This window comes from Takifugu rubripes, chromosome 6, assembly GCF_901000725.2.
Source record: "Takifugu rubripes chromosome 6, fTakRub1.2, whole genome shotgun sequence".
Classification (NCBI taxonomy): Eukaryota; Metazoa; Chordata; class Actinopteri; order Tetraodontiformes; family Tetraodontidae; genus Takifugu; species Takifugu rubripes.
In genome coordinates, this window is record NC_042290.1 from 12,564,700 (window position 1) to 12,589,376 (window position 24,677).

Below are 24,677 nucleotides of genomic sequence, written 5' to 3' on the forward strand. Positions count from 1 at the left end.
CTGGTCTCCGTAGGGATCACGTGTCCAGGCGTCAGACCTGGGTGTGCCGACGAGAGAACATGCTAAGGACACGTATGTGGTGGATGAAGACGACAGGAGAGTCACGTTGCACCTGCGTGTGACCGATCCCACCTGGTGGATCCCAGCTGTTAGAGATCCACCAGGTGATCAACCACCAATCAGACCTGATCAGGGCACCCCAAGGCCCCTGACCTTTGACCTGCTGCTGTTCCACTTCCTGTCAGCTGTGTTTGGTGACCAGCAGTCGTCACGTGCACCAGAACACGTGCACGGATCAGGGTCCACATCAGGAGCCGACCTGACTCACACTAATAGGTCCATTAATGAGCCGGGTCCAGGGAGAGGAGATCTTAGTATTATTTAATAAACGCCATCTTCTTCTGAAACCTTCCATCTTCATCAGCCTCTTTGGCTCGTGTCACTTCCTGTTCGCCCCTTTTCTGAGCAGCAGGTCAGCAGCTCCCTCTGCTGGTGGACAGCAGAACCACCTTTTCCACAAATTCTTATTCTTGTTGTCATGGGTGATCCACAGGAAGTGTCGGTCGTCATGGGAACAGGAAGTTCCCTCTTTCAGAAGTTGTCCTGGAACAGCAGGTTCCTGACACCCCCGAGGGCCTCAGGACCTCAGCGCCCCTCCTGCTGGGCCCCTTTGGTGTGGAAAGATCACAGATGATCTTCGGATCAGTTGCTTTGGAGGAAATAAATCGGAATATCGGAATTTAAGTTTTACAAACATGAAAGTTTATTTTCACATTTCTAGGACATTTTTGATATTCAAATCTTCAAATTCACAGCAGAGACGTTAAAAACGTATCGATAATATTCGACAGATCAGAGCTGAAGCTGAACATCGGTCCAACTGGAGACGAGCCCAGAACCTGAACCTGAGTTCAGCTTCCTAAACACACGTTTACAGTTCAAATATTCCCTCATTTCACATCACATCTCATATATTATCTACATCTGGACAGTGGCTTGATAAAAGAATAAATTAATGAAAGATATGAAAAATAAATAAACACTGGCGATGAGGATGAAGAGGATGAAGATGATGAAGATGATGAAGATCATCTACTGCGCCAGGTTACTGAGGCTCCGACTGGTGGAGAGAAAACTGCCCATAAAGGTCGGAACCTGCAGGCCCGTGGAGACGGTGATTCCCCCGCACCACACCTGCAGCACAGGTGAACGTGTTAGCATAGCAACGGTGCTAACCTGGCTGGAACAGTGTGTTGCTGTTAGCACGGCGTCAGCACACTGTTAGCGCAGTGTTAGCACGGCGTTAGCACGCTGTTAGCGCGGCGTTAGCGCAGTGCTAGCACGGCGTTAGCGCAGTGCTAGCACGGCGTTAGCACGCTGTTGGCGCGGTACTCACAGTGAAGGCGGGCACCAGCGGCTGGTTGAACTTTGCTTTGAAGGCGTGAAGAAGACGAAGTCGATCGACATCGATGAACATTAAATCACCTGAAAGAGACGAGGTCGTCATTGGAGCTGCGGAACGCCTCACGTGACCCGACGCCTTTACGGCCACGCCCAGCTACCGTTGCTGCAGTCGCAGTAGATCCCGATTCGCTGAGGCAGCGGCCAATCCAGAGCCTTCGCTCGGTTGTTGTGCTTCACAGACAACGACGTCTGCAGCCACTGGCTGGCGTGGAGACACCACGAGCCGCCGTTCTTCCCTAATTGGTCAAAACGCCCCAGACTGGCTCGGTAAGCCACGCCCACACTGAAGGACTTCCAGTCCAGTAGAGGGCAGAGTTCCCAGTAGTGACAACCACCAGTCATCTCCTGGTCACCTGCCAAGGGTTGGAGACACAGGTCAGTGTGTGTGTGTGGGGGGGTGTGTGCCTGTGAGTGTGTGTGTGTGGGGGTGTGTGTGTGGGGTGTGTGTGTGTGTGCCTGTGTGTGTGTGCCTGTGCGTGTGTGTGTGCCTGTGCCTGTGTGTGTGTGCCTGTGTGTGTGTGTGTGTGCCTGTGTGTGCCTGTGCCTGTGTGTGTGTGCCTGTGTGTGCCTGTGCCTGTGTGTGTGTGTGTGTGTGCCTGTGTGTGTGCCTGTGTGTGCCTGTGTGTGTGTGTGTGTGTGTGCCTGTGTGTGTGCCTGTGTGTGCCTGTGTGTGTGTGTGTGTGTGTGCCTGTGTGTGTGCCTGTGTGTGCCGGTGTGTGTGTGTGTGCCTGTGCCTGTGTGTGTGTGCCCATGTGTGTGCCTGTGCCTGTGTGTGTGTGCCTGTGACGTGTAGTGTGTGCCATGTGTGGTGCCTGGTGCTGATGTGTGGTGTGTGTGTGCCTGGTGTGGCTGGTGCCTGTGTGTGTGTGTGGCCGTGTGTGGTGTTGTGTGCCTGTGTGTGTGTGCCTGTGTGTGTGATGTGTGTGTGGGTGTGTGTTTGTGTGTGTGTGTGCCTGTGTGTGCCTGTGCCTGTGCCTGTGTGTGTGCCTGTGTGTGTGTGTGTGCCTGTGCCTGTGCCTGTGTGTGTGCCTGTGTGTGTGTGTGTGTGTGTACCCAGCACTGTGTAGGACTCTCCGGTGAAGCGCTCTCTTCCCGCCCGGTTCCCGCTGCTCTTGCTGGGCGACGGCGTTCCGCTTCTGCTGCTGATAAAGTTGGAAACAAACGTGAGCGAGTGAAGGAGACAGAAGAGAAACGAGAAACAGCCAATGAGATCAAGCCAAGCGATGATGCAGTGAAGAGGGATGAAAACCACAAATTAAAAAAGACAGAGTGAACTTTGACTGGAATCAAACAGACCATAATACACCCAGGGTTCTGGTCACTGAATGAAACACTGAAACAAGTTTGGAGAGTTAGAGAAGCTTTGATCAAAGGTGATGAAAGATCTGACGACTGGATTCAGCTGATGTCAGCAGTGATGTGGCGTGAGAGAAATGGCTGATGGGACGGGACACAGCGGTTGCTAGGCAACCAGTCGGTTTCTACCTGAGCGGGGAGACTGCAGAAGCCCAAAAAAGACACAAAGACAAATATTGAAGGGATGTTATTTAGAATCTGGTGACAGACAAAGCTGCTTTATTTTGTTGCTTTGATGTGGAGGTTGAGAAAAAACTCCGAGGCTGTCAGGTCGTCATGACGACTGTTGGATAACCAAGAAGAGTCCCCACAGGAGAAAACACCTTACGTCAGGCTGATCTCCACTCAGAAATGGTTTTACCTGCTTTTATTCTCTTTCCCTCTCAGCCGGGGGTCGTGACCTTTGATCCCCTGCGGTTCCCAGGTCACCGTGTCGCCCTGAACCTTCAGCTCGGCGTGAGCCGTTAGCGCTTCAAACCCAAAGCTAAAGGCTAGAGAGGAGAAGATGGACACCTCGGACGGTTGATGAAGATAGCACGCAGATGTCGTGGTCACAGGCATTTATGGTTACCTTTGGTTTCCAAGGCAACAGGCTCCGAGAACTCCCCTGGCAGCGCTTTTGTTTCGGGCTCGAACTCGCACGACGACGAAATCAGAGTCAAACTTGAGACCTGAAACATTTTCAAAATGAAAGGCTACTTTCCAAGCTAGACGGTTAGCATGCTAACATTAGCAGCATGCTAATTGCCAACCTGACACGGTGACATGTGTGTCCCTGATGTCGTGGATTTTTTCCCAGCATGCCCCTCCTGCTGCCGCCAGTGAATTGCTGTGGTTTGTTTTCCGGTATTCAACTTCGTAGTGTTCGACTGGTCCGCTGGTGGTGACGTCGGCGGCGTTAGCATCGCAGGCTGGTCGCCAGGAGACGGTCACAGTGTTGTCACGGACCACGCAGCCTGGGATGTTGATCTCTGGAGTTCCTGGAACTGCAACAAGGTCCCCAAACATTGAGGATCCCTCTGATCAACACCAGGTTCCAGTCTGAGAACACCTGACCAACAGGTGTGTTCTGAAGCTGCAGGTTAGCTCCAGCCTATCTGCTGCTGAGCTAGCTGCCGTTAGCCTTCCCAGGAAAGAGTTACCGCCACAGTTACGGGTGCAGGTGCGCTCCGCCCGTGTGGTTGTGGACTCAAGCGTTCGGCTGTGAACTCCAACGCCGCCCCGCTAACGAGCGCCAACAACAGGAGCGGCCATCTTGTTTTTCCAAACGTGGAAGCAAAACCTTGACAACACAGCACGAGAAGCTGACTAACCTGGCAGGAAGTGAAGTCGCTGAAGCCCCGCCCTCTCGCCGCTGAAGTCCACAGTGAACTGGGACATGTTCTCTGACGCCGTCAGGCGAGTGCTCAGTCGGAATGCTGGCGCCATGGTTACCCTAGCAACAGGGGAGGTGGTGAGTTACTGTCAATCCCAAACTGGAAACAATGATCACTGATTTTGTTAAAGGACGTTTGTTGAAACAGGACGTGAAATCGGATCAACGTTAAACACAAACCGTTCTTTGATGAGTTTAGCAGCCTGCAAGAGAAACAGCCATTAGTGCATCATGAAAGTCACTGCTGGTGCTACATCCGTCCTGGACGCCGACCTTCAGGAACTCCTCCTCATCCGTGATGGCTAGCGTGTTGTTAGCAAACGCCAGCAGTTCTTCACACGACAGCAGAGCAAACTTCCCCTCTGACAGCTGGTTCTGAAGGAACCCACAAACACAAGCTTGTTCAAGGCACAAACAGAAAAGTCAACTCATTTAACGACACACAACAGACCAAAGCTACCTGTAGCTCCGCCCCTTTCCTCTGGGTCTCCTCCCTGATGATGTCACGCAGCTCCGCCCCTTTGTCCTCCAGCGTGGATCTCAGCAGCTCAAGCTCCGCCTCCAGATCGGACATCACCTTACAGGACTCGTCCTGAATCCACAGGAAATACTTTAGTTCTCCACTAGTCAGGTGGTTTCTGGCCCCGCCCCCTTGGCTCTCACCTGCAGCCCAGTCAGCGTGTTGTCCACCGACTCCAGGAAGCTTTCCAGCTCTTCATTCTTACTGGACAAAGTGCTGATGATCCTGCGCAGAGCTTCCTGGGTTAGGGGCGACATCATTAGGGTTAGGTTAGGTTAGGTTAGGTTAGGTTAGGTTAGGTTAGGTTAGGGTTAGGGTTAGGTTAGGTTAGGTTAGGATAGGTTAGGGTTAGGTTAGGTTAGGTTAGGTTAGGGTTAGGGTTAGGGTTAGGTTAGGGTTAGGTTAGGTTAGGTTAGGTTAGGGTTAGGTAGGTTAGGGTTAGGGTTAGGTTAGGGTATAGGTTAGGTTAGGTTAGGTTAGGGATAGGTTAGGTTAGGTTAGGGTTAGGTTAGGTTAGGGTTAGGTTAGGGTTAGGTTAGGTTAGGTTAGGTTAGGTTAGGTTAGGTTAGGGTTAGGTTAGGGTTAGGTTAGGTTAGGTTAGGTTAGGTTAGGTTAGGTTAGGGTTAGGTTAGGTTAGGTTAGGGTTAGGGATAGGTTAGGTTAGGTTAGGGTTAGTGTGTTGTATTTCCCTTCTCTCCTCTCTCCTCTCACTAGCTCTGTCCTTCGGCCTGAGTGGGGATGTGGGTCACAGAGGAGGAGGAGGAGGAGGAGGAGGAGGAGGAGGAGGAGGAGGGAGGAGGAGGAGGAGGCTGCTCCTCGCATCAGCGGGAAAATACACTTTTATACAAGTGTAAATCCACATCATTCAGCTGATGATTCAGCAGATTTAGAGTCAGGGTGAATAATTCTAATAAAGAAATATTCATAGAGACACATTCATGATTATACTTCACATTCTGGGAGAGTGTGTGTGTGTGTGTGTGTGTGTGTGTGTGCGTGCGTGCGTGTGTGTGCGTGCGTGTGTGCGGGTCAGGTGACATTGAGCATAAGCGGTCGAATCACCTGCAGTGACAGGAAACAGCTGATTAAATGCCCATTCACGCTGATAGTGACTTGACCAGAGAGAGAGGGGGGGGGAGTCTTATCTCTAAATCCTCCATTTAAAGTGATGCTGACTCAACCATGGAGAGAGAGAGAGAGAGAGAGAGAGAGAGAGAGACACTGAGCGAGAGTGACAGATCTATATAGACTTTGGATGCTAACAGCTAGCTTATCTCTCTCCCTCTATCTCCCTGTCTTTTCCTCTTCCTCTCTCTCTCTCTCTGTTCTCCGTGTGTTGTCTATGTCGCTCGTCCTCCACTGACAGTTCAGATATTATTGATTTTCTCAATCGATTCTTACCTTTTGAGTGTCCATCACCTGAGCCAGAGGAGGAGTAAAGGGGCTGACGGATGACCGGAAGTGCAGTTAACAACATTACAGTCCCGCTTCCTGTATGTACTATCAAAATAAAGGCACGGTCATGATTTAGGGGGTTACCACGCGCAGAATAGGAAAAGACGATGACGTCACGTTCATGTTGGTTCCTTTTGTATAATTTGATGGTTTTTAGGAACAAAAAGCAAAGTCTGTTCCGGAGAAATCAGTGAAACCAGTGAGAGGAGCCAGTTTGGTGCACTCGGGTCATGTGACCAGTAGATGGCGACCGACCGTCATGAAGGCAGGAGGTGCGCCGACGCACGCTGACGTGCGTGGATTTACTGTTTTAATACTGACGTCAACAAAGCTGCAGCTCCGGATATTCAAGAGTAATTTAAATAAAAGAGACTTTGTGAGAGCTGAGGGAACAATGTGGATCTAAATTAATGATTAATTCATTCATGAATTAATAAGGTGGCCTTGTTAGTTTACACATTAATTGTTCTATTCATGTTTTTACCCGATGTCAAATGGAGCCCATTTAAATATAGGAGTCATGTAATTTCCTCAAATGTTTTACTCCGATAGTAAAAAATGATTTAATTAATTTACTTCTTAAAGTGAAGAAAGTATTAACAACCGTCCAGAACTTGCTCCTTTCTTACATTAATTGAAGGAATAATCGTTTGATCGTCTTTATGGTGAAACTAACAGGCCCGATATTGGGAGGTTTCCTACGTCATAGCCCCGCCCACTTCCTGCAGCCTGGAGCCTGATTGGTGGGATTCACAGGTGACACCCCCCCAAATGACCCTTTGGTTTCAGCACAGATTCCAGCTTCAAATGTGGTCTTCTGTTCCCCTTCAAGCTGCCGATGCTGACTGAGGCCAATAAAGTTCTAAGAACCACCTTCAGTGTTTTTGCTCTCAGCTGGCAGGAAAAGTTTGATCAGGTTCAGATGGAAGAGCAGATCCAGATGTACTGGTCTGACTGGTGAAGCCAGACGGAGCAGGGTGTCAGGAAGGGGCGGAGACAAGCTGCAGGAAGGATCTGTGTGTGAGACAACAGAACAATTGTGAGGCTCAGGTCGAGCCAGCTGGACCTTCTCCCACCTCAGAGATGGCAGCGGCCCCAAAGATAGAGCTCTTCATCAAGGTGAGAACGATCCGCAACATCATCAGGGTCAAGATGAAGATTATTCTCATTCAGTCCTTCACAGTAATCTACCAGTCCGTCGCCTTTGGAGCAAGAACCAGTTTGGTTTGCCAAGAATTTTAATCTAATTCTAGATTTGGGGTATTTAAGTAGAATTCAGACGTTTTCACTGATTATAATTTGTCGTCGTTATGTTGTTTTTTCTTTTTGCTTCTCTTTCTTGAGAGTAAAGCTCAGCTAAAGTCATTCAAGATTTTTTATGAGTGAAAATCAAAGGAGGCCTTTAAGGCATTTTTAGTGGGCGGAGCCTCAGAGTGAGTCACTGAGGCTCTCAGAATGCTCTTTGGTTGACTGGACAAACTGGACCAGAACCCTGACAGACCTTGAGACCTTCGCTATAACAGATTAAACTGGAACTTTTCACCTTCTCCCCCATCGGAGCGCCCCCTCTCAATAGGTGATAGATCTCTGGTACCGGTCACACCCCTAATAGATCTCTGGTACCGGTCACACCCTAATAGATCTCTGGTACCGGTCACACCCCTAATAGATCTCTGGTACCGGTCACACACTAATAGATCTCTGGTACCGGTCACACCCTAATAGATCTCTGGTACCGGTCACACCCTAAACTGGCTCCACTCCATCTCTCTGGCCTCATCCAGCATCTCCGTCAGTGGCCCCAGGACCCACTTTCCTCCTCCGTCTGGACCAGATTTTCCACAAATATGAAAGTCCGTTTCCACGGCTCGGCGGACGGCCGCCAGCTCCAACGAGCCCAATTCCAAACCCCCAAATGCTCCAGAACTCAGCTCATTTCACCACATCACGCCATCCAGCAACAAATTCAGGATCGATGGTGCCATTGAGGGCCCTCCAGCCTCTGGCCCCTGGTGTCCACCTCCACCTAACCCTAACCCTCCACCCGCCTCTCTGTGGCCTTGTCCACCTCCACTTGGTGGAGATCAGAACCTCCAGGATCTCTGGACTCTCCCACCAGACATCTAAACCTCTGGGTTTCGACTGGTCGGACCCAGAAACCATCAGTGTTTCTTTTCTCTGCTCATTCGAAGTGTTTTGTTCCTCTAAGTTGCTCTGATATCAGTGTTTGTGTGTGCGTGTGTTTGTGTGTGTGTGTGTGTGTGTGTGTGTGTGTGTGATTGTGCGCGTGTGTTTGTGTTTGTGTGTGTGTGTGTGTGTGTGTGCCAGGCCAGCAGCGATGGCGAGAGCGTCGGCAACTGTCCTTTCTGTCAGAGACTCTTCATGATTCTGATGTTAAAAGGCACCAAATTCACGTTGACCACCGTTGACATGAAGAGGTGAGACGTGTCCTGCTCTGACACAGGTGCTCCACACAGGTGCTCCACACAGGTGCTCCACACAGGTGCTCCACACATCTACTGCATGATCGGTGGTGTAAAACCACAGTTAGAGAAAAACACACAGCCCTCACATTTATGGGTCAGTTGAGTTAGAAGAAGCTGAAGCAGCGTGTGGTGACCGTGGTGCTGTCAGTGATCCTGAACCAGGAACCTGTTGCAGGGCCCCACATCTGCTGAAGGACGTGGCTCCGGGCGCCCAGCCGCCCTTCCTGCTCTACAACAAAGAGCTGAAGACGGATACCAACAAGATCGAGGAGTTCCTGGAGGAGGCCTTGGCCTCGCCTGAGTGAGCTGAGACACTATCCCTGCGTGTGTGGCCTCCAGCTCTGTCTTCAGTGCTTCATTTGACTGTGGCAGGTATCCAAAGCTGTGCTGCCGCTACAAAGAGTCCAACAATGCTGGAGAAGACGTCTTCCTGAAGTTCTCAGCAGTCATCAAGAATCCCAACCCCGCGTTCAACGAGAGTACGTCCGTGAGCCGCCGTGAGACCGGACCGGTGCGACTTCGGCACATTTCAGCTGTGACTCTGTGTTTCAGGGCTGTGGAAGAAGTTTTATTCGACCCTGGAGAAGCTGAACACGTATCTGGAGACTCCTCTGCCCTACGAGCTGGACCAGAACCCGGACGTGTCAGAGTCTTTGCGTCGGTTCCTGGACGGTGACACGCTGACTCTGGCGGACTGCAACCTCCTTCCCAAACTGCACGTTGTGAAGGTAGGGTGGCTCTCCATGCTGCCTGTGGCTCCAGGCTGAGTGTCACCGATAACTCAGGTGTTGGCGTGAGCTGCCTGACCACATGTGAGAACCTTGTTGCCCTTCAGGTGGTGTGTCAGGAATATTGCGACTACGACATCTCCGGCTGCGAGCTGAGAGGTTTGACGCGTTATCTGGAAAATGCTGCTACGCAGGACGAGTTTCGCTACACTTGCCCACCTGACTCGGAGATCCTGTTTGCCTACAAGTCTGTGGCCAAATACCAGAAAACAAAGGAAGAACACGGGCGCAAAAGTCTCAAAACCCCTGGAAACTGCAGATGAGGAGAGTCGCAGTTTTAAAGGGAAAATGAAGGTTTTGCTGCTATTCTGAATTATTCGTAATGGTGGGAAGTTCTCATGGAAAAGAGAGAAAAAACACTGTAACGCCCTGAAAATGATTCAAGACTCTAAGGAATTTTGCAGCTTTAAGGTTAAAATATCATCAAATGTTTGTAAAAGAACAATCACTGGCTGCATCTTCTAAAATACACCTCTACTTCAGCTTTGTGGATCTGCCTCTGGAAACGAACCTAATGTATGTAAATACCAATAAAATGAACAAAAACCAATTATGTTCGCGCTACTGTGGCCTGCACGTTTCCTGAAAAAACTGTTTACTTTAGATTTGTACCACAATCACAGAGCAGTAATATTGTGATAGCAGTTTACTTTCAGTTTTATTATTTAAATGCTAGTAGCATCTCTATTTTAATAGCTTCACATTTCATAGTTTTCTTTTAAATTGTATCTTTATGATTACATTGTTAATTGAAGCCGAGTTGCTTCATAACTGCTCATTTGGGTGGAAGTATTTACAGAATTGTGTTAATTAGTGACTTATTGTAGAATTAAAAGAGAGCTGTTGTTCGTCAGGTCAGTCCATCAATCACTCTTTATTTCTACATCGTCTGTTACAATCAAGATTGTCTCGAGGCGCTTTCCAGAGTCCCAGGTTCTGAGCAACAGACGAACTGGGCCATCAACAGACGCCCGCACAGGTAAAGGCACCTGGAATGGACCGAGCTTGTCTTCCTCTACCCGCCACTGTAACCAGCGTCGGGCCCGTTTCCGCCCCCTGGCGGGCGGAAGTGCGTCACTCTCTTTTAAAGGCGCGCCTGCGTCAACAGTAAGACTCGCTGGTTCTGATTGGTCAGAATTTTGAAACAGTCTCTTGGCAACAGCAGAATCGAGGATTCTATTCGCGGACACACAAAGAGGGCGGAGCTTAGCAAGTGACAGCAATAAAAAACAAAGTGTTGTTAGCGAACTTGGAAATGCCTTAAACCAGCGTTGTGGAAATCACACAGGTAAGACTGTTTTGTTCGTTCTGTTTCGAACGTTTAACAATTCACGTTGATATTCGGAGTTCGGGGTCACTTTAGTCACATGAGTGTTCCAGCAGCTGCCGACTGAGCTCACCCGAGGCTACGGCTAAAGGCGCTAACGCAGCAGCAGGCAGCTGCTGGCCCTCCGTGGTTCCGCCTTCATCCAGGCGCTTAAATAAGGGCAAATGCTGATTATTTGTTCCCTCATTTTGCAGTTTCCGTTTGTCATCTCCTGCCAGCTCAGCTGTCTCCTCTCGGGATGGCCTGCAGAGACGAGAAAGGGGATCTGTGGCCCACTTCAGTGAGTTCTTTGTTGCAGTTTGATTAAAAACAGCATTTCTGCTGTCGCTGCATCACAGGCTGCTGTTAACTAACTTTGACTGTAGGTGCTGGTCAACAGTAAAAATGAAATCCGGGCCCGGGTGCAGCAGTTCGTGGAGCAGCAGATGCAGACCACCATGGTGAGACCATCCCGTCTCATTCCGGACCACCACAAACTGGCGGGTCCTTGTTGAAGCCTTCAGTGTGACCTCTGACCTAATCAGCTCCTCCTGATTAGGGTGACAGAGTCCACGCACAAACGTGCAAACGTGCAAACATGTTGCAGTTGCATGACATCGATGTCTAGTCCAAACATCAGGTCTTGAAGTAGCTCTTGTTTGTCGACGGCTGTTTAGCTGGTTTTAGCTGGTTTTAGCCTCAGCCCGTCAGCGTTGCCTCCATCACTCACCAGGGCTTCTCTAGCTTACCTAAACCCGCTGTTGGCTCTTTCTCCTGTCTGTTGTGTTGGTCATTCATCACTTCCTGGACACGCTCTCTTCACTCGAAGCTTGGTTTTTAAACCTCAGCTGTGTTCTGTAGCTCACAGGAGTCCTGATTGGAGCTGCAGTTGCTGTGTTGCTGATTGGAATCGTGGTGCTTTTCCTGTACCGGCGGTTCAAGCTTTCCCGTGAGTCAGCTCCACGTTCTTCATCTTTAAATGTTACCAGTCCTCCACAGACGGAACTGTCAGTGTTTCCCAGCCTGACTGAAGATGTCAAATGATCTGTTTCAGTCAGTGACTGAGGTTCCTTCAGGTGTAATTTCACTGCAGGCTGGGAGTAGAAAGGAGTTCCCAGACGGGAACTCCTTTAGCCGGAGTTTGAGGTTTCCGGCTAAAGGAGTTCCCAGACGGGAACTCCTTTAGCCGGAGTTTGAGGTTCCGGCGTGTCAAACATGACCTGAAGTCTTCAGCTTCTCCTCAACACATTCCAGCAGCTCCAGGCTGTTGTTTCCCCGCTGGGTTCTGAAGTCTGGGAGGAACTGAGGGTGTGTCACCTTTTTCTGATGAGATTTGTGTTGACTCGCTGCTGCAGGTGCAAAACAGCCAGGTGTGCCTCACTATCGCTTCAGGAAACGGGACAAAGTGCTCTTCTATGGCCGGAAGATCATGAGAAAGGTTTCTAACCCCATGGAGTCGCTTGGTTTCTGCCCTAGGAACGACCTTTAACCCATGTTTCCTTGTTGCTGTTCTCAAGGTGCAGACCTTGTCCTCCCCCCAGATGTCCTCCTCTACCTCAGTATCAAAGACACCACAGCGCATCCGCAAAAGAACCAAAGTCCTCAGCATCGCTCGCAAGTCTGTGGCTTTTCTGAATGGGTATTTCTGGAAGCTCCGGGGTGGCTGATGGAAAGCATTCTCCCTTTTTGTGCCTGCCAACAGAATCCTGAGGATCCGTAAAGATCCTCCCACCCTGCAGCCCAAAGAACCTCCTCCCTCGTTGCTGGAGGCCGACCTGACTGAGTTCGATGTGCAGAGCTCCAACCTTCCGTCTGAGGTTCTCTACATGCTGAAGAACGTCAGGTTGGATCCGCGTTCGCTTTAGTGCCGGCAGATATTTATCACGATCCCCAAAAGTGCCTGGAACTCCTGAAGCTGTTGTTTACGTGCATCTTCTTCAGCTTTACATCTCGTGCTCCTGTGTTGTTGGCATGACGGTTCTGTTTGAAGCTCACGGAGCTGCGAGGAGAAGCGGCCTGACGCTGTGAACTTTGCTGCAGGGTCTTGGGTCATTTTGAGAAGCCGCTCTTCCTGGAGCTTTGTCGTCACATGGTCTTCATCGAGCTGCAGGAGGGCGAATGCCTGTTCAGGCCGGGGGATGAAGATGACAGCATCTACGTGGTCCAGGATGGACGTCTGGAGCTCTGCATCCAGGAGAATGTAGGTGGACGAGAGTGCCGGGACCCGTTTGTCCCGGACAACTCTTCCTGGTCTCCTGTTGTCAGATGTTCAGCAGCACACAGACGCTTCAGCATTGATGAGTTTTTTCTTTCCTTAGTTTCCTCAGGATTCTTTCTTTTTGCTGTCAGCACCGATGTTCTGGTCCAACCCTGAGGCCGCTCCTTCCTGCTGATGTCCTGTTCTGTCTTGTCTTTTCCAGGATGGGACAGAGCCTGTGGTGAAGGACGTGGTGCCAGGAGACAGTGTCCACAGCCTGCTGAGTATCCTGGACATCATCACTGTGAGCCCTTCCTCCATTCATGCTTCTCTTTCTTCGCATTTCCAGATGTTACAGTTGTTTCCACCTCATTTTGGTCTTGAGTGACAGACGTGGGTGTAAAATACCCCCCCCACACTGACACATGTCAGCTGTCCATCAAACGTGCCCCGTGTGGGTGTCAGAACCAGTGGTCCCCCGTGTTTCCAGGGTTATCCGTCTCCATACAAGACCGTTCTGGCACGAGCTGCCGTTCGCTCCACCATCCTCCGTTTACCCGCGTTGGCCTTTGAGTCCGTGTTCAAGAAATACCCCGAGACCCTCGTCCGTGTGATCCAGGTAACGGACGCCCCAGCATCATCTGGGCTTCGTGTGTCTGTGCTGCCAGTCACACGAAGCCTCCGGCTCTGCTGCAGATCATCATGGTCCGCCTCCAGAGGGTCACCTTCCTGGCGCTGCACGACTACCTGGGCCTGACCACGGAGCTCTTCAACCCGGTAGGAGGAACCCTGACCTTGGACATGACATATGAAACGACATGACGCGTGCACGTGGTCTGAGCTGAGCTGTGCGTGACCTTCAGGAGAGTCAGGCTGTGCCCTTGAGCAACATCAGCAGTGTGCTGGCCGAGACCACGTCTGGGAAGAACGCCCGTCGCGTCCAGGCCCAGGATGAGGGTCAGGGTGGGGCCGCAGAGGGGGCCGCAGACACGGGTAACGTGCACGCTCACACACAACCCTACTCAGGTGCACGCTCACACACAACCCTACTCAGGTGCACACTCACACACAACCCTACTCAGGTGCACGCTCACACACAACCCTACTCACGTGCACACTCACACACAACCCTACTCACAGTGCACGCTCACACACAACCCTACTCACAGTGCACGCTCACACACAACCCTACTCAGGTGCACGCTCACACACAACCCTACTCAGGTGCACACTCACACTCACACACAACCCTACTCACGTGCACACTCACACACAACCCTACTCAGGTGCACGCTCACACACAACCCTACTCAGGTGCACACTCACACTCACACACAACCCTACTCAGGTGCACACTCACACACAACCCTACTCAGGTGCACGCTCACACACAACCCTACTCAGGTGCACACTCACACTCACACACAACCCTACTCAGGTGCACGCTCACACACAACCCTACTCAGGTGCACGCTCACACACAACCCTACTCACGTGCACACTCACACACAACCCTACTCACAGTGCACGCTCACACACACAACCCTACTCACGTGCACGCTCCCCCCTCTGGTTCTGGCTGTGCCAGTCCTGCAGCTATGACGTGTAAAGGCACCAGCACGCGTGTCTTTGTCTTTTACAACAGTTCGATAGGGAATCGTTTAAAGATGCACAAAGACTCCGAGGTGGTTGCACACTCCTGAGGTCACAACAACAGGAAGTGATGCACAACGTTGTGGCCAATCAGGCTACAGCTCTCGTGGTGCGTTAAAGCGCTGCTGACGGATGATTGTGTGTGAACAGATGGTGTGAAGGACAGTCCCATAAACTACAGGAAGCAGAGATCCGTCTCATCACCTGCTGACTGTTCAGGTGAGCGTGCACACACACACACATACACACACGCACACACACACACACACCCATGACCCTCCTTCTGTCCTGCAGCCAATGACCTGAACATGGTTTGTGAACGAGCTCGTGTCGCCGTGGACGAAGCACCGCCCAGTCCGCTCTCTCACAAAGTAAGACACTGGGAACTTGATCCCATCCCATCATGCACTGGGGCTGACACTCCTGTCTCCGCAGCCCAATGTGAAGAAGAGCGTGACGATGCAGCAAACGCCCTCAGAGGTGTTTCACTACACAGACAGCAGGGGGCACTCTGACGCCATCCTCCTCAGTAAGAGCTGCACCATCCTTCAGGCTGCCAAGAGGGACCTGCTGGGGCTCATCCAGCTGCAGGTGAACGGGCACCACAGCTCTGCTCACTGAGGCCTCATCATAACGTCAGGTCACCTGACGCGAGCAGAGCTGAGGATGCAGCATCTTGAACCTTTATTGGAGTCGTTCCCTCTGTGCCAGAACCCTCCAGTTTAGTGGGTCTGTTCCCTGCTGCAGGACCCCGGCCTCCTGGAGGGGAGAGTGACGCTCCACCACGTCAAGGCCGGCTCTGTGGTGGCTCGTCAGGGGGATCAGGTAATCCAGCAGACAGGAACCTCAGCCCGGCCTTCAGCAGCAGCTGATGAAGCTTCATTCTTCCTGAGGAAGAGAAGAGTCCAGCGTTGTTCCGTCTGTAGCCGTGTTTCCCTTCACATGGTGGACGTGACCTTTGTCTGACCTTCAGGAGGTGAGCATCCAGTTTGTCATCTCTGGCCTCCTCCACGTTTATCAGCGGATGATCGACCGTGAAGAGGAGACGCGGCTGTTTGTGACGCACCCCGGCGAGCTGGTGGGCCAGCTGGCCGTCCTGACCGGGGAGCCGCTCATCTTCACCGTGCGCGCCCAGAGAGACTGCAGCTTCCTGTCCATCTCCAAAACACACTTTTACGAGTCAGTCCCTCGGAGCCCGTCACGGTTTCCTGGGCGGCGTGAAGCCTCCTTTCAGAACCGCCCTCGTTGTGCTGCTGCACTCGTGCTGAGACCTTTTGTCCTTCAGGATCATGCGCGAGGAGCCCAAGGTGGTGCTGAACGTAGCTCACACGGTGGTGAGGAGGATGTCGTCGTTTGTGCGGCAGATCGACTTCGCGCTGGACTGGATGGCGGTGGAGGCGGGCAGAGCGGTCTACAGGTACCCCCCCGCTCTCGTGCTGCTCCTAAAGATCCTGAAGGTTCCTCAGCAGAGCAGCAGCCAGACCCGGAATTCTGTGTTTTTAGGCAAAAGGAGAAATCCGACAGCACGTTCATCGTGTTGAGTGGTCGACTGCGGTCCGTCATCATGAAGGAGGACGGGAAGAAGGAGCTGATCGGGGAGTACGGACGTGGTGACCTGATCGGAGTGGTGAGACCCTCGACCTTTAAACCCAGCAGGTGTCCAAGAGCACAGGGCAACCACAGAGGAGCACGCCAACATACCGGACAGGTTCAGAGGCACAATTCACCAAACGGCCGTTTCACTCATGAAAGAGCGGAGATAAAGCGGCCGGCTGGAGTGGGCGGGGCTAATCCGGCCTCAGCCATAGTTCAGTGATCCTGAACCTTTTCACATCAGGGTCGAGCATCAAAGGATGTGCAAATGTTCATGAGCTCCGAGTTGTGTTCTAATACTGTACTGGGCTGCACGGCGCCATGGTTACGTTCACCTGCAGGGGAGAAACTGTCAGCACGTCTGTGACGCTCAGACTAAAAATAGTCTGACAGATTCAGGGTTCCAGGCTGGTGTCGCCCTGGTTCAGAGACGGTGGTTCTGGATCATCTGGATCTGTGTGTGTGTGTGTGTGTGTGTGTGGGTGTGTGGGTGTGTGTGCACGCACGCACCTGTTGTCATGTTCTGATGGGTGAGTCCTGCCCTCTGCTGCAGGTGGAGGCGCTGACCCATCAGAACCGAGCCACCACCGTTCACGCTGTGCGGGACTCTGAACTGGCCAAGTTACCTGAGGGAGCTCTCAGTTCTATCAAGAGAAAGTTCCCTCAGGTGTGTGTTGTCCTGACCCAGTTGTGCTGGTCGTCAGATGGATCCCAGACTTTTGTGGAGCATCAGAACATAAAAGAGTTCTGACTGTACATGATGTGGTTGTCAGGTGGTCACCAGGCTGATCCACCTGCTGGGACAGAAGATCCTGCAGCAGGTCAACGGTCCCCTCACAGGTGAGTTCTGATGCTGCTGCTCAGGTTTGGGTCCAGAACTGGACGGGAGGGATCGGCTGGTGTGGTTAAAATCCCAGCTTCAGGAAAAGCTGGATCCTTTTTTACCGTCGGTGTTGTAACTGTTGCCGCGTCTCTGGTCGTCAGCTCGTAGTCTGGCTCTGCACACCTCTGGGAGTCAGTGGGATGCTGGGAACCAGGCGTCCAACCTGTCCACCGTGGCCGTCCTGCCGGTGTCAGAAGATGTTCCCCTGACCACCTTCACCCTGGAGCTGCAGCACGCGCTCCTGGCCATCGGTGAGGGCGGCACCTTCACCAGCCTCCAGACGGGGCTTCATGTGCAACTTTCTCGTTTGTCTGAAGCCAGAAAAAGCTAACTTGTGCTAACTTGTGCTAACTTGTGCTAACTTGTGCTAACTTGTGCCAACTTGTGCCAACTTGTGCTAACTTGTCCCACAGGCCCCACCCTCCTGCTGACCAGTGACATCATCAAACAGCGACTCGGAGCCGCCGCGCTCGACAGGTGTGAGCGAATTCCTCGTGGTTTCTGTCCCCTGATGTTGTGGACCTGTCCCCAGCTGCCTCTGTCTTCTTCAGTGTCCACGAGTACCGTCTGTCCAGCTGGCTGGGCCAACAGGAGGACATCCACCGCATCGTCCTCTACCAGACCGACTACACGCTGACCCCCTGGACGCAGCGCTGCATCCGCCAGGCCGACTGCATCATCATCGTGGGCCTCGGAGAGCAGGACCCTGCTGTTGGGGAGGTGAGGTGTGCTACCCGTGACATCACAGAGGTCGCACGGAGGCCATCGCAGAGGTCAGCCGGTCCTCCGAAGACCGAGAGGGAAACTACCTTTGGAGGGTTAATGTGTCGCGTTTCTCCCCAGAGAAATCATCCCAACAGTCATTAACCGAGCGCCGTCCCAGACGGATCATTTTCTCCTGATTTATGGCTCCAGCCACTTCAGGGTGGAGCCGCTAACGGCCGGAGGTCCACCTCCTACATCCTGGAGACGTGATGAAAGTGGGTTAATGCTGTGGGGGAGGAAGGGCGGGGTGGGGGCCCGTGTCCTCGCTGGTGAGGACTGGATCGATACGGTTCAGAATGGATGACAGCACGGCCCTCCCCCGACTCTAACGGATCTGTGGGCCCATCTGTCCTGTCCTCGGTCTCCTCAGCCCCCATCAGAGCTAACGAGCACCAGCGGCGCCCTGCTGCACCGCAGCGATGTCGCCATCCCCACTCGTCCTGGGCTGCAGTTCTCTCTTTAATCCGTGTCCAATCCTGCCGGCCTCTGGACGTCCTGGTGTTTGTGGGCTTCATCGCAGATTCAGCAGGTTCTGGCAGCACTGTTGCCACCAGGTGGCGCTGTTTCGGGGGTGGCGTCTGAACCAGGGACGTAATCTTTCTCCTCGGTGCTCGCGGCTGCGCGGTGGCGGCCCTTTTTGTGTCAGTGATTTCAGATTCAGTGGGGTGGACAGGTGGTCCCCATCCTGGTGGGAGACAGGTGGTGGTGGGGGACAGGTGGTCCCCATCCTGGTGGGAGACAGGTGGTGGTGGACAGGTGGGGGACAGGTGGTCCACATCCTGGTGGGGGACAGGTGGTGGTGGACAGGTGGGGGACATGTGGTCCCCATCCTGGTGGGGGACAGGTGGTCCCCATCCTGCTGGGGGACAGGTGGTGGTGGACAGGTGGTCCCCATCCTGGTGGGGGACAGGTGGTCCACATCCTGGTGGGGCACAGGTGGTCCCCATCCTGCTGTGGGACAGGTGGTCCCCATCCTGCTGGGGCGGGCCGGCCTAACACAGACGCTCTCTCTCCCTCTCCCTCGCCCCCTCCCTCCCTCCCTCCCTCCCCCCCCCCCCCCCCCCCCCTCAGCTGGAGCGCATGTTGGAGGGAAGTGCCGTCCGGGCCCAGAAGCAGCTGGTGCTGCTGCACAGAGAGGACGGGCCCCCACCCAGAGGAACTGTGGACTGGCTCAACATGAGGAGCTGGATCTCCAGACACCTCCACCTGTCGTGTCCTCGTCGGGTCTTCTCCAAGAGAAGTCTCCCCAAACTGGTACCGTCCCCGTGGGCCGGGACAGCATGGCGAGGTCTCGGACCTGCAGGGTAACGGCGTCTTCTGTGTCCGTAGTTGGAGCTGTATCAGCGAGTGCTGGAGAAGCCGGCGGACCGCCACTCGGACTTCTCCCGACTGGCTCGAGTTCTCACGGGCAACGCCATCGCCCTGATCCTGGGAGGAGGGGGGGGCCCGGTAACTCACTGTCTGACTTCAGTGTGCTGATGTCTGGTCCTCGGGCTTTCCTTCCTTCTGACCGTTGACCAGAACCCGGTGTCAGAGGCGGGAAGGGCTCAGAGGACGTCCGTTGTAGCTAACTTCCTGTCCCCCCCCCCCGACTTCAGGGGCTGCTCACAGGTGGGGATAATGCGCGCTGTGGGCGAGGCCGGGATACCAGTGGACATGATCGGCGGCACCTCCATCGGCTCCCTGATGGGGGCGCTGTACGCCGAGGAGCGCAGTTACAGCCGGATGAGGATGAGGGCCAGAGAGTGGGCGATGGTGAGCTGAAGTTAGAGGGTCAGGGGGAGGTGGGGTCGACGGGGGCTTCACCTGTGTCTGACGCTTCCTCTGCAGGAGATGACCTCAGTCTTCCAGAAGGTTCTGGATCTGACGTATCCTGTCACCTCCATGTTCTCCGGCGCTGCATTTAACTCCAGCATCAGCAACGTCTTCAAGAGCAAGCAGATCGAGGTGAGGGTCCTGAGATGTGACAGCAGGAAGTGACCTGTGCCCTTTGACCTGGGCTTGTGTCTGCAGGACCTTTGGATTCCCTATTTTAACATCACCACCGACATCACGGCGTCGGCCATGCGGGTGCACACTGACGGTAGGTGGGCGTTTACGAGCCCAGCTCCTCGGCCTTCTTGACTCTGTCGTTGTCGTGGAAACGGCAGAAGTGTTCATGGAATGTGTTTGGACTCTTGAGGTTCTCTGTGGAGGTACGTCCGCGCCAGCATGTCTCTGTCGGGGTACCTCCCCCCTCTGTGTGACCCCAAAGATGGACACCTGCTGATGGACGGGGGCTACATCAACAACCTGCCAGGTTTGCTCCGCCTCGCTCGCCCTCACGCCCGTCGTTACTCCAGAACCTCACACACGTCTCCCTCCAGCGGACGTGGCCCGGTCCATGGGCGCCAAGGTGGTCATCGCTATCGACGTGGGCAGCCGAGATGAAACCAACCTCACCAACTACGGCGACTCGCTCTCAGGGTGGTGGCTGCTGTGGAAACGGCTCAACCCGCTGGCAGAGAAAGTCAAGGTGACCAGGGGGTCGGGGTTTGGGGGGGGGGGGGGGGAGGGGGTCAGGGTTAGGGGGAGGGGGAGGGTTAGAGGGTCAGGGGTTAGGGGGAGGGTTAGAGGTCAGGGTTAGGGGGTCAGGGTTAGGGGTCAGGGGGTCAGGGTTAGGGTTAGAGGGTCAGGGTTAGGGTTAGGGGTCAGGGTTAGGGGGTCAGGGTTAGGGGGAGGGTTAGAGGTCAGGGTTAGGGTTAGGGGGAGGGTTAGAGGGTCAGGGTTAGGGGGGGGGTTAGGGGGTCAGGGTTAGGGTTAGGGGGAGGGTTAGGGGGTCAAGGTTAGGGGGAGGGTTAGAGGGTCAGGGTTAGGGGGAGGGTCATGGTTAGGGGTCAGGGTTAGGGTTAGAGGGTCAGGGTTAGGGGGTCAGGGTTAGGGTTAGAGGGTTAGGGGCAGGGTTAGGGGCAGGGTTAGGGGTCAGGGTTAGGGTTAGAGGGTCAGGGTTAGGGGTCAGGGTTAGGGGGTTAGGGGGAGGGTTAGGGGGTCAGGGTTAAGGTTGGGGTCAGGGTTAGGGGGAGGGTTAGAGGGTCAGGGTTAAGGTTAGGGGTCAGGGTTAGGGGGAGGGTTAGAGGGTCAGGGGTTAAGGTTAGGGGGTCAGGGTTAGGGGGAGGGTTAGGGGACAGGGTTAGGGGGAGGGGCAGGGCCAGGGTTAAGGTTAGGGGTCAGGGTTAGGGGGTCAGGGTTAGGGGGCAGGGTCAGGGTTAAGGTTAGGGGTCAGGGTTAGGGGTCAGGGTTAGGGGGGTCGGGGTTAGGGGTCAGGGTTAGGGGGTTAGGGGTCAGGGTTAGGGGGTCAGGGTTAGGGGGGTCGGGGTTAGGGGTCAGGGTTAGGGGGTTAGGGGGAGGGTTAGAGGGTTAGGGGTCAGGGTTAGGGGGTCAGGGTCAGGGTTAGAGGGTCAGGGTTAGGGGGGTCAGGGTTAGGGGGTTAGGGGTCAGGGTTAGGGTTAGGGGTCAGGGTTGGGGGGGTTAGGGGGAGGGTTAGGGGTCAGGGTTAGGGGGTCAGGGGTCAGGGTCAGGGTCGACTCGTCGGGCTGGTGCTGACTGTTGACGGCTCTCAGGTGCTGAACATGGCTGAGATCCAGACCCGCCTGGCCTACGTGTGCTGCGTCCGGCAGCTGGAGTCAGTGAAAAACAGCGACTACTGCGAGTACATCAGACCCCCCATCGACAGGTACCGGACCCTGGAGTTCGGCAAGTTCGACGAGATCGCCGTGAGTGGCGCCCGCCGCATCTAGAGCCTGAGCGAAGCCGTTAGCTGAGCTGCTAATGATGCTAGCACATCCAATGTGGGGTTTGCCGCAGGAGGTGGGCTACCAGCATGGAAAGACGGTGTTTGACGTGTGGACTCGGAGTGGAGTGGTGGAGAAGATGCTCAAAGATCGACACCAGGAGGAGTTCCACAACACCCAAACCAGGAGCAACGTGAGCTACCGTCGGTGACGTGGCTGCTCCTCCGAGTGCTGCCACTGAACCAGCCTCTGCCTCTTTCAGGTGGTCACCTGCCCCAACGCGTCCTTCACCGACTTGGCCGAGATAGTTTCTCGCATCGAACCCATCAAGCCTGCAGTGGTGGACGGTAAACTTGGCCTGTGACACACCTGCACCTGCTGCGTGTTGCTTCTCACCTGTGTTCCACCTTTTTGATTCCCAGAGAGCTCCTCTTTAGTCATCTTGGTCTGGGTTGCTCACTGTTGTGTCACCTGTGTTTGACTGGGTGCCTTCTCTCCTGTTCACCTCACCTTCCTCGCTGTCCTGCTCCTCCTCCCTCAGACGAGTCGGACTACCACACCGACTACGAGGAGGAGGCCCTGGAGAGCGCTCTGTCTGACCTGGAGCTGTGCCAGCAGGCGTGGGATCACACCGAGGGGGAGGAGACGGCTGACACGGTGTGATGTCACCTGACGTTATTCTGTTGAGTGGGGGGGTCTGAGAACCAACCCACCATGTTTCGCTCTTTAACCTGAACCTGCTGTGCATCACCTGTCCCACTGGGGAACCCCTGACTGACAAAACACCTGTGTGACTCCCAGGATGAAGACCTGGACAGAAGCTCAGCAGAGCCCCTGACTCCGCCCACCGGCAGCCTTCCGCTGGAGACGCCTTCAGGACAGGAAGTCCCGGAGTGACGGCCGCTCTGCGATGGTGTCACACCTGTGGCTGTTCCTGCCCCCCCCACCGGGGGCAGCAGTCGGCATCAGAATGAAAGACTTTTCACCACATTCACACGTTTTAATCTACCTGATGCTCGTCTGCGTCCACGAGCTGCAGATTATTGCCCTCGAAATGTGGAGGAACAGTTGCCATGGTTACGAGGGCGATGGGTTGTTCTGACAATAAGCAACAACGAAATAATGAATTATGATTGTTAAATGACAGTTCAGCCTTTGAATCACCTGCTTCCCACCTGTACCACCCCCAAATCACCCTTATGTGGCTTAAATGTCACCTGCACAGTGCCTGTACATTTCCCCTGTAGATCACCTGTAGATCACCTGTAGATCACCTGTAGATCACCTGTGTCAACCTCAGGGGCTGACAGTAAATCAAAGGACAACAGGTGAATGACAGAGCACGCAGGTGTTCCCGGGGTGTTTCAGTGGACACCGTGTGTCCGAAACACCTCTCAATGAATGTGTTCCACAGGTAACTCACACCTGAGCTCCTCTTCAGTGATTATTGGCCCATAACCTGATCATGACTAAAGCAAACGATCATCTTGTTCACAGGTGAAACACCTCCACTGACAGATTAACCATGCTCCAGTATTGAGTAACCATGGCGACGGGGCGCTGCCATTAAACGTTGTCCTGATGACGTAACGCTGATGTCACACGAAGCCTTCCGTGACCCTCGTGGCCTTTGTTCATTTCATCTGAAATTTCTAAATAAATATTCTGCAAATCCTCTGTTTGTTGCTGTGGAAGTGGGTCACCTGACCAGGCGGGGTCAGGTGACCTCCATAACGTCTCATAATGAGGTCCAGCCCCGCCTCCTCTGGAGAACGCAGTCGTGCTGCACATAATTAATGAGCTTTCAGGGGAAACAGGGTCAGAGTGAGCGATCGATACCACAGTGCTGAGGGAGAGGAGGAGGTGCTGAGGGTGAAGAGGAGGTGCTGAGGGTGAAGAGGAGGTGCTGAGGGTGAAGAGGCGTATCAGACATGATAATGACCACCTGTCTCCTCCTCCGACATGATAATGACCTCCTGCTCCTCAGACATGATAATGACCTCCTCCTCCTCCTGCTCCTCAGACATGATAATGACCTCCTCCTCCTCCTCCTCCTGCTCCTCAGACATGATAATGACCACCTGTCTCCTCCTCCTCCTCCTCCTGTGAGTCAGCAGGTCTGTGGGAGCAGGAAGTGGAGCATTTTCTCTCATTAGCATCTTTAGCCTCTTTTAGCAAACGTATTTTAGAATAGAAGCGCACAGGTTTGTGGGCGGGGCCTCTTCAACCATGTCTGAGGGATCCAGTCAGGGATCCAGTCAGGGATCCAGTCAGGGATCAGCTGATCGGGTCCAGACAGGAGCAGCTCAGCGTTGTGACGACTGTTGTTCAACAGCTGCTTCATCATCAGTCAGCTCCGCTCTCCTTCTCTCCTCTCTCCTCTCCCCTCTCCTCCTCTCCTCTCCTCTCTCCTCCTCTCCTCTCCTCTCTCCTCCTCCTCTCCTCTCCCCTCCTCTCTCCTCCTCTCCCCTCCTCCTCTCCTCTCCTCTCTCCTCCTCTCCTCTCCCCTCCTCTCTCCTCCTCTCCCCTCCTCCTCTCCTCTCCTCTCCTCCTCTCCTCTCCCCTCCTCTCTCCTCCTCTCCCCTCTCCTCTCCGTTGACCCACTGGGTTCTGATCAATACTATAGTATTGATCAGTACTATCAATCAAACGCAGTCACTCACCAACGGACAGTGAATCGTGGTGACCAGAGCGTGCACGTGCACGTGCACTTTCAGCACTCATGAGAGACCAGAAATAAAGATCAACAAAGAGCACTGGGAGGCTAAAGCGTTAGCATCATCCTGTTTAGCTAGGAGGCCGCAGAGCGGAGTAACACACGTGTTGTGTTACACTAACACAACACGCCTGTAACACACAACACACCTGTAACACACAACATGCCTGTAACACACGTGTTGTGTTACACTAACACAACACGCCTGTAACACACAACACACCTGTAACACACAACATGCCTGTAACACACGTGTTGTGTTACACTAACACAACACGCCTGTAACACACAACATGCCTGTAACACACTGTTGTGTTACACTAACACAACACGCCTGTAACACACCACGC

At 53.6% G+C, this 24,677-nt stretch overlaps 3 protein-coding genes and 1 long non-coding RNA gene across 4 annotated transcripts; 2 read left to right on the forward strand and 2 right to left on the reverse strand.

Moving 5' to 3' along the window:
* Positions 1-783: 783 nt before the first annotated feature.
* Positions 784-6,223, reverse strand: LOC101065939 (FSD1-like protein). Its single transcript, XM_029838016.1, is given in 14 exon segments — positions 784-1,194; positions 1,397-1,485; positions 1,563-1,817; positions 2,518-2,606; positions 3,182-3,311; positions 3,392-3,428; positions 3,430-3,491; positions 3,573-3,806; positions 4,134-4,255; positions 4,376-4,398; positions 4,469-4,570; positions 4,656-4,787; positions 4,859-4,954; positions 6,117-6,223. Coding segments are annotated over 14 exon segments (1,488 nt in total). The 5' UTR covers positions 6,132-6,223; the 3' UTR covers positions 784-1,092.
* Positions 6,224-6,979: 756 nt separating this feature from the next.
* Positions 6,980-10,294, forward strand: clic3 (chloride intracellular channel 3). The gene is made up of 6 exons (XM_003976577.3): positions 6,980-7,289; positions 8,499-8,608; positions 8,832-8,957; positions 9,029-9,135; positions 9,209-9,384; positions 9,492-10,294. The coding sequence occupies exons 1-6, from the start codon at positions 7,254-7,256 to the stop codon at positions 9,705-9,707; spliced, it is 771 nt and encodes a 256-aa protein (XP_003976626.1). The 5' UTR covers positions 6,980-7,253; the 3' UTR covers positions 9,708-10,294.
* A 6-nt stretch (positions 10,295-10,300) lies between these two features.
* LOC115250166 (uncharacterized) lies at positions 10,301-11,032 on the reverse strand. The gene is made up of 2 exons (XR_003888734.1): positions 10,845-11,032; positions 10,301-10,620 (listed from the first exon to the last, which is right to left on the reverse strand). It is a non-coding gene; the product is annotated as an uncharacterized lncRNA (long non-coding RNA).
* On the forward strand, positions 10,580-23,290 carry pnpla7b (patatin-like phospholipase domain containing 7b). The gene is made up of 36 exons (XM_029837599.1): positions 10,580-10,732; positions 10,966-11,051; positions 11,137-11,211; positions 11,612-11,699; positions 12,106-12,188; positions 12,268-12,368; positions 12,453-12,593; positions 12,791-12,950; positions 13,171-13,251; positions 13,438-13,566; positions 13,644-13,724; positions 13,811-13,940; positions 14,751-14,819; positions 14,895-14,971; positions 15,036-15,191; positions 15,348-15,425; positions 15,574-15,779; positions 15,886-16,017; positions 16,104-16,227; positions 16,747-16,860; positions 16,967-17,033; positions 17,178-17,327; positions 17,490-17,553; positions 17,628-17,796; positions 18,913-19,095; positions 19,171-19,285; positions 19,436-19,596; positions 19,672-19,788; positions 19,855-19,924; positions 20,024-20,140; positions 20,208-20,356; positions 21,441-21,593; positions 21,685-21,804; positions 21,874-21,958; positions 22,153-22,268; positions 22,413-23,290. The coding sequence occupies exons 2-36, from the start codon at positions 11,010-11,012 to the stop codon at positions 22,506-22,508; spliced, it is 3,999 nt and encodes a 1,332-aa protein (XP_029693459.1). The 5' UTR covers positions 10,580-10,732; positions 10,966-11,009; the 3' UTR covers positions 22,509-23,290.
* The last annotated feature ends 1,387 nt before the right edge of the window (positions 23,291-24,677 follow it).

What these genes read in the sequence shown, in the direction of transcription:
- clic3 (XM_003976577.3), top strand. Translation starts at nt 7,254, where the DNA reads ATGGCAGCGGCCCCAAAGATAGAGCTCTTCATCAAG. An exon ending in GAGGCCTTGGCCTCGCCTGA is followed by an intron (nt 8,958 to 9,028) that starts GTGAGCTGAGAC and finishes TGACTGTGGCAG; the next exon opens with GTATCCAAAGCTGTGCTGCC. An exon ending in CAACCCCGCGTTCAACGAGA is followed by an intron (nt 9,136 to 9,208) that starts GTACGTCCGTGA and finishes TCTGTGTTTCAG; the next exon opens with GGCTGTGGAAGAAGTTTTAT.
- pnpla7b (XM_029837599.1), top strand. Translation starts at nt 11,010, where the DNA reads ATGGCCTGCAGAGACGAGAAAGGGGATCTGTGGCCCACTTCA. An exon ending in CCACGGAGCTCTTCAACCCG is followed by an intron (nt 13,725 to 13,810) that starts GTAGGAGGAACC and finishes CGTGACCTTCAG; the next exon opens with GAGAGTCAGGCTGTGCCCTT. An exon ending in AGAGGGGGCCGCAGACACGG is followed by an intron (nt 13,941 to 14,750) that starts GTAACGTGCACG and finishes GTGTGTGAACAG; the next exon opens with ATGGTGTGAAGGACAGTCCC.